General features: G+C 42.1%; 1 protein-coding gene across 1 annotated transcript; it reads left to right on the top strand.

Annotated features, from left to right (window-relative positions):
- Positions 1-443: 443 nt before the first annotated feature.
- Positions 444-6092, top strand: ptger4c (prostaglandin E receptor 4 (subtype EP4) c). The gene is made up of 2 exons (XM_072573272.1): positions 444-1280; positions 5469-6092. The coding sequence occupies exons 1-2, from the start codon at positions 444-446 to the stop codon at positions 6090-6092; spliced, it is 1461 nt and encodes a 486-aa protein (XP_072429373.1).
- The last annotated feature ends 1995 nt before the right edge of the window (positions 6093-8087 follow it).

Here is an 8087-nt window from a genome sequence, read left to right on the forward strand (position 1 = left end):
CTCCTGGTTGGGGATACAGAGATGCAGCCTGTGCAGGTAGCGGGGGAGGAGAGAGAGAGCTCCCGGCAGATTCCAGCGCCGTGGTGCCGCTGTCTAGTTGCTGTTGTAACATCCGAGGCGGTGACGTCTGAGCACTCCACTCGTGTCACTTGCAGGAGGTAGCTTCGGATTTAAAAAAGAGAGCGCGGTCCGAGAGACTCAGAACAGGAGTGAACAGAGCAACTACACAGCGTTACAGCACAGAGCGAGAGAGGGACAAGACCTGGGCAGGGCACAACTTTTGGCTGCTTGTTTGTGTGTGTGTGAGAGAGAGAGATCTGCTGTTTTCACACCAGTGAGCGCTAGTCACTGGCTGTTTGCACCCCTCCCTCACTCCCAGCCCCCCCCCCCCCCCCCTCTGCCTCCCTGATGAAGCTGCTGTCAGTTACATCTTGCTCGGGAGGATGCTGACCACCACCATGGCTGAGCCTCTGAGCCAGGCGAGCTGGGAGCAAGTCAATGACACCTCGATCAACAGCTCGGCCGTCTCCTTAAACATCAAGTCCAGCCAAGTGGTGACCTCTGCCAGTATGTTCACCATCGGGGTGGTGGGCAACATGATTGCCATCGTGGTGCTGTGCGTCTCCAAGAAAGAGCAGAAGGAGACCACTTTCTACACGCTGGTGTGCGGGCTGGCAGTGACGGATCTGCTGGGCACCTGCTGTACCAGCCCAGTGGTGATAGCCACCTACCTAACCCAGCAATGGCCCGGCGGGCAGCCCCTCTGCCACTTCTTCTCCTTCTCCATGCTGTTCTTCGGCTCGGCTGGCATGACCATCCTGTGCACCATGTCCATCGAGCGCTACCTGGCCATCAACCACGCCTTCTTCTACAGCCAGTACATTGACAAGGCTCTGGCCAGGCTGGCCCTGATGGGAGTCTACTTGCTCAACCTGGTCTTCTGCATCCTGCCCTTCTTCGGCCTGGGCAACAACGTCCGCCACTTCCCCGGGACCTGGTGCTTCCTGGACTGGAGATCCAACAGCACGGTGTCCGCCTCCTACACCTACATCTACGGCGGCTTCAGCGCCTTCCTGATCCTGGTGACCGTCCTGTGTAACCTGTCCGTCTGTGCTACCCTCATCAGCATGAGGAAGAAAGCCATGGGGAGGGGAGACGCTGCTGCTCCCGGCAGCTTCAGGGGTCGCCGTTTCCCCCACCTGGCCGCCGCCGAGATGCAGATGTTCTGGCTCTTGGTTCTCATGACCATCGTCTTCCTGGTGTGCTCCATCCCTCTGGTGGTAAGTGACGAGGAGTATCCAAAGTAAAACACCTTACTAATTTTTTTGTTCATTGAGAGAGTTTTTCTCTGATTACTATCCCCAATATAGGCGACAAAACGTTTAATGGAAACATTTGCACTTGATTAATGGCTATTTCTAGACAGACTTTAGATGACGCTTTGAGAAACTGCGTGGACCTATAATTGCCACCCCAATGCCAGATCAGATACTTTTGGTGAAAATTCTCCTCTTTATATTTTAACCATTGGAAGACCGTGGTCTTATTTCAGTTCACAGGGCAACTGTTGTTAAAACATCTCAATTCTTAGAAGTGAAAGATCCATTTATAAAAGTTCCGATATGTTATTGTATGTGGAGTAGGTCTAATGGTATTATGGTTGGACTGTTAATCCAGACACCACGGTAACAGAACCGAGGTTCAAATCCCGCCACAGCAGATAGTGGAATTTGAATTCAACAAAAAAGAATCGGGAAAAAGAGTCTCATTATGACCACGAATCCATTGTCATCTGTTCCATTAATGTTCTTCAGGGAAGGGAACTGCCATCTTTACCTGTTTCATGTGACTCCAGACCCACTCCAAAGTGGTTAACACTTAATTGCCCACTGAGCAACTAAGGGTGGGCAATAAATGTTGGCCTAGCCAGTGACACCCTCATGCAGTGATTTTTTTAAAAAAATTAATATAGCTTGTAATATCAACCCCCAAAAAATTCAATACATTTGTATTTAATATTACTATTGAAATGCTAGTGCAGTATGAGTATATTTGCCTTTAAACAGAAACATCATCAATCAGATTATATCACACCTGGAAAGTGACTTTCTGACATCTAAGTGATCTAAGGTGGTTCCCATTTTATGATGTACATTTTGAGAAAAACGCCAGTTAAAATTGCAGCATTTGCAGTCTTATTTATATAGTGCATCAAAAGATATGGTGAACGTATGATCTATACACATACCACCTGAGAAAAGGGAACTTTTCAGTTGTCTGTAGTTATTGACAGTGCTAAACTCTGCTTGTTAAAGTTTCAATCAATTCCAACTATGACTGTGTAACTAATCATAGTAAGTTTTGGATGCTATTAATTGTATAGAAGTCATGATTTGGAGATGCCAGTGTTGGACTGGGGTGAACAAAGTTAAAACTCACACAACACCAGGTTATAGTCCAACAGGTTTAATTGGAAGCACTAGTTTTCGGAGCGCTGCTCCTTCAATTATATAGAAGGCATGGTTGATTCTGATTGTGCTCGTGGATAAGCCATTGTTCCCTGACACCACTGTTGTAATTCTACATCATGTAATCTCCACTTTTCCAAAAGTGTGACGTCCAGTGTTGATTCAGTTCTCTAGTTGAAGCTGAACCAATGATGGATAAATCTCTAAATTCCTTGCTTTCAAACTCAATTTATGGAAACAATTATTTATTCAATAGACTTATCAATCTTGACTATGATTATTTCTGGACAGGCTCTCTGTTCCTGCATTCATTTTACAATTGTACCATAGAATTTACATCTTTCCTATTTCAGCTGTCTTACGTCTTTCCATTTCAACAGTCTATCCATGAATATGAGAAGTTCACTGTTCTGTTCTTCACTGTTTATTAAATATCCAAAGTGTGCACAGTCTGCAAACATTGAAATTACACCCTGTATTCATACGTCCATGTATTTATATACAGAATATCAAAATGAGCAGTAGTCATCAGAATGGCCCCGTGGGACATCAGTCCATACTAGCTATAAATATGAAAAATAACTTGTTTGTTGCTGTATGATTTTTTTTGTCTCCTAAGTATTTTTTGCCCTTTTTGCACTTTCCCTTTAATTCCATTACCTGTAACTTTATTAATTCATCTATTACAAAGCATTGCATCAAATACTGTTTGAGAATATATATGACATTGGATGCAAAACCCTTATCAACCCTCTCTGCTACTTCATGTAAAAATACAGTCAAGTTAGTCAAGCAGGTTTTGCTTTCAATTAAAGAAAGTCAGCCTGAATTTGTTAACTTGGTTTTCCCAAATGACCATTAAATTTGTCCCAGGTCATTTTGTTTCTCAAGATTTCTGTACTATTGATGTTAGACTGATTTATTACCTGATTCACCCATCTTCCTTTCTCGAACAGGTGTCAAACATTTGTAATGCTTTAATGCTCTGGTACCTTCCTACATCGAAAGAGGATTGGAAGATTGCAGCTAGAGTTTCGCAATTTTGCCCCTGATTCCCTCCGCAGCATAGAATGTACTCCTTCAGACAATTGTGTACTGCCAACCTTTTATTATTTCCATTTAGTTTTCATCCTACCCAACGGGTTACTACTTTCTCCCTTAGTGTGACATTATCAGTACCCTTTCTTTTCTGAAAACCAATGCAAAATATTCATTCAGTATCTTAATCATGCCTCCACAAGAAAATTTTGTTTAGGTCCCTAATCAGTTTTGCCCTTTCTTAACTATATTTTTACATTTTATAAGTTAGTTTTATTGACAAAAAATGTTTCTTTTTATGTTATGCACTAATCTAAGAAACATAGAACCATTCAGAACAGAAAGAAGCTGTTCAATCCCATTTTACATGTGTTAGTGTTTTGAAAGAGCTACCCAATTACTTCCAGTTCCTTTCTCTTTCTCTATAGACCTGCAAACTTTTCCACTCAAGCTCCTGTTTTGAAAGTTATTTTAGAATCTGCTTCTATCATCCTTTCAGACAGTGCACTTTAGATCCAACAAGCTTGTTTTCTGTGTTATCTCTGGTTCCATTACCAATTATCTAATTCTTTACGCTCCAGTGACCAAACTTCTTGCAAGTTGCAAATATTCTATTTTCATACCAACTACTTGTCTGTCTTATTTCTAATTTCAGTTCTCCTGCATTTTCCTAATTCAGTTTATTTTTCCCCGTGATGAACTTCATATTTACTATACTTGCTTTTTCCGAATCATTAGGTCTGTATCTTTGGTGAATCAGAAAACTCCAGCTCTGCATTCCATTCCTTTTCCCCTCCTCTGTGCAGTCTATATCCAAACTATCACTTCTGTGAAGAAATACCACTGCTCGAGTATCCCTTGATGTGTTTAACTTTGATTTCAATCCAGTTGTGCTAGATTTCTTTTCCACCTCCCTGAAATTGCCATACTCTAGTTAAGTATGTCTATCTTTGATTGTGTTGACCTTTTCCATAACTACTTGGCCCCTATAGAAATAAAATTGCAAAATAATTGCTTTGCCAAATTAATAAGCAATCACTTTATTAAAAACATGTTGAACTTCAAGTATGAAATGCTAAATATTGCATGCCAAATTAAAAGCAAGGAATTTGCAAATGCTGAAAATTCAAAAGAAAATGGAAAATGTTGAAAGTGCATGGCAATTTATTAGTACAGGTGTCTGGAAGGAAGTGTTGATGTTTGATTGTACAAAAAATTTGGAAGATCTCTTGCTACTAATAGGACTTAGCTTGTATTGAAAAAATGATGTGTGATGTCTCAAGTTTCTTATCTACACTACCTGCTTACAAAATTTACCCTAACAGGACTTATATTTAAAATATTAACATTTTAAAAAATCATTTTACATGCCAGTGATACTGCAATACGTTTTTGGCACTTGCTATTTTCATGTCAAGTTTATCTACATTATTAATATCAAAATAGCAGATTTATGGTGAAGTAGTCAATTGCATTATAATTAAACAATTTATCCATTTAAAGTAAAATCATTAGAAGAAACTTTTTATTCTTTCACGGGATGTTGGTGCCTTTGTTTCCCATCACTAATTCCTTGGTGAGCCACCTTCCTGAACCACTGCGTTCTATCTAATAAAAGTACACCCACAGTGCTATTAGGAAGGGTGTTCCAATAACAGTGAATAAGTAGTGATATATTTCAAAGTCAGAAGTGGTGACCCCATGTATCTGCTACCATTGGCCTTCTAAGTAGTATATATTGTGAATTGGGAAAGTGCTGTTCAAGGAGACCTGACAAAATGTTGCAGCATCTGTGGAGAAGTCAACACAACATTTCAAGTCCAAGACTTTCCATGAGGGAAAGATATTAAAAGAAGAACCGAACTTGATAAAGTGGAATGGAAATTGCTTTTGCTGATTTATGCCATACTCACTTAGGTTATGAGATTAAGTACTTAAATTAATTTGCTTTTGTTTATTCAGATACGCATTTTTGTGAATCAGCTGTATGGCCCTGCACAGCTCCAGGCAGGTGAGAAGCTACATTATCGCGGCGATCTTCTAGCCATTCGTTTTGCCTCGTTCAATCCAATCTTGGATCCCTGGGTGTATATCCTCTGCCGGAAAAAGCTCCTTACCATGGGGTGTGAGAGACTGAAGCGAACGGTGGGTGCTGCAAAGGATGGCCAATCACGCAGGGTGGGTTGGGCCAGCGGCCAGCAGACACCACTCTCATGCCCTAACAGTATTGCTACCAGCTATGCCTCACTACAAATAAAAGATGAAAGCAAAATGTTATATGGGAAAGCCTGCCACAGAGCTGCTAACTTGACTCATTCATTCACAGACTTCACCAACCAGCAACTGTGGGAGGCCGTAGCTCACCCTTTCAGTATCCCTGATGAGAATCACACTGGCATCACTAAGACTCGTTCTGAAACCCCTCCACAGTCTAATGCCATTGTTTGCACAATACTAAAGGAAACTACGATAACAGATGTCAGTGCACAAAACAACACTGCTCTGAGCCAGGAGAGGAGAATGTTTGACATTTTGAATTGCACTTTAAGTACACCTTCGTCATGCATATCAGAGAGAAGTATTTAAAAGGAAAGATTACTTTTCTAAAGTGTTGGACACTAATTTATAAACTTTGAAAATATCAAGCAGCAATCTAATTTTGGCAGGATTCCTCTTGTCATAATTTTAATAACATTTTGAACACTGAGGCAAGGTTAAGATGATATTATACAATCCAATCCAGTCATACATGTAACTAATTATAGATCTTAACTAAAATCACTTGACATTAATGGGTTGATAATGGCCTCAGAATGGGGTCAGTCACTTTACTTCCACCTTAACTTCAACAAAGCGGCTACCAAAAGCTTGTACAAGGTCTATTGGACACTGCAAGTGCCTAACTGTTTCATGTATATTAACTGGATTCTATGGTAGTTGTCATTGTTTGGAAATCATAGAAGCAGGCTATTCAGCCCACTGAATCTGCACCAGTCTTCCAAACAGCATCCTCCCCCATACCACCCCATCCCTGCATTTACCATAGCTATCCACCAAACCTGCATATCGCCAGATACCACAGATAATATAGGATGGCCAATCCAACTAACTTGCACATCTTGGACTCTAGGAGGAAACCAGAGCACCCAGAGGAAACTCACACAAACACAGGGAGAATGTGTAAATGTCACATGGACAGTTGGTCAAGGCTGGAATTGAACCCAAGTCCCTGGCGCTGTGAACCACCATGCCACTCATTTTCCATAAACTAAGCTGAAACAGAGATACAGCCAAATTAAGCTTGGCATTGTTTTGTGGGCCAGGAGAATCAGTAATGCATCTCTGGATCCCACATTAATACTTGGGCCGTTGCTTCATGAAGATTCCCCTCCCATGATTACATTTGCTCTCCCCGTGCATTTACCTTTTTTTGCTGACTGGGATTTCCAGTTCAATTAGATCCTGCTTGACAGCCACTTGACTCACTGGCCCATTGTTACTTAGCCTTAGACTCAATACCACTTGCAAGGTCCCCTCCAGGTCACTCACTATCCTGACTTGGAGACATATTACCATTCCTTCACTGAAGCAGGGTAAAAGTCCTGAAACTCCCTCTCTAAAAGCATTGTCGGTCAACCCACAGCATGTGGACTGCTGCAACTCAAGAAGACAGCTCAACACCAACTTCTCAAGGGCAACAAGGGATGGGCAATAAGTGCTGGCCAGCCAGTGGAACTCATGTCCCACGAATGAATGAAAAGCATGACATTTCCTTGTTTTGAGTACCGTCGCCCAAAATTCAAAACCAGCCACATAATCATCTCAGTTACAAAAATCTCAATTTTCAGAGTGAATTTAATGTCCTCCCTGTGGAATGTTTGATAGTGGGATGGGCTTTCAGTCGAGCAGAGAATGTTGGATGGTGACCTAGAGTCTTCCCATGTCTGTCCTCATTTTTTCATTTGAAAAGACTCATGGACAGCCTTCCTGTTCTGCTGCCAATTGAACTCCTGAAGTAGGTGATAAATTAATGACATTCAACCAGTTGGGGTCTCACTATGTGAGAAGCCCAATAATCATTCTTGTCAGGATTGCTTATGGGTTTCCAAAAAAGCTGTCCTTGGGAAAGGTGGGGAGCCCTCAAACAAAGGCAGTCAGTTCCTGCTGAGGGGATCTGCTCTTGGGAAGGGAGTCTACTATAAACCTTACAGTCATAGAGTCATAGAGATGTACAGCATGGAAACAGAACCTTTGGTCCAACCCGTCCATGCCGACCAGATATCCCAACCCAATCTAGTCCCACCTGCCAGTACCCGGCCCATATCCCCTGAGCCCAGGGAAAAGACTTTGTCTATTTATCCTATCCATGCCCCTCATAATTTTGTAAACCTCTATAAGGTCACCCCTCAGCCTCCAAAGCTCCTTATTATAATCACTTCTTCTACTGCTAGACCCCTCTCCAACAGCCCTTCCCATGATACCTCCCCCAATGCGCCCATCCGACACCCCCATTTACTCACCTGTACTCCTGGGTCCTTTGGTAATCCTGGGCAGTAGTTGAGTGCAACTCCCAACATCAGT

The sequence above is a fragment of the Chiloscyllium punctatum genome, chromosome 7 (genome assembly GCF_047496795.1).
Source record: "Chiloscyllium punctatum isolate Juve2018m chromosome 7, sChiPun1.3, whole genome shotgun sequence".
Lineage (NCBI taxonomy): Eukaryota > Metazoa > Chordata > Chondrichthyes > Orectolobiformes > Hemiscylliidae > Chiloscyllium > Chiloscyllium punctatum.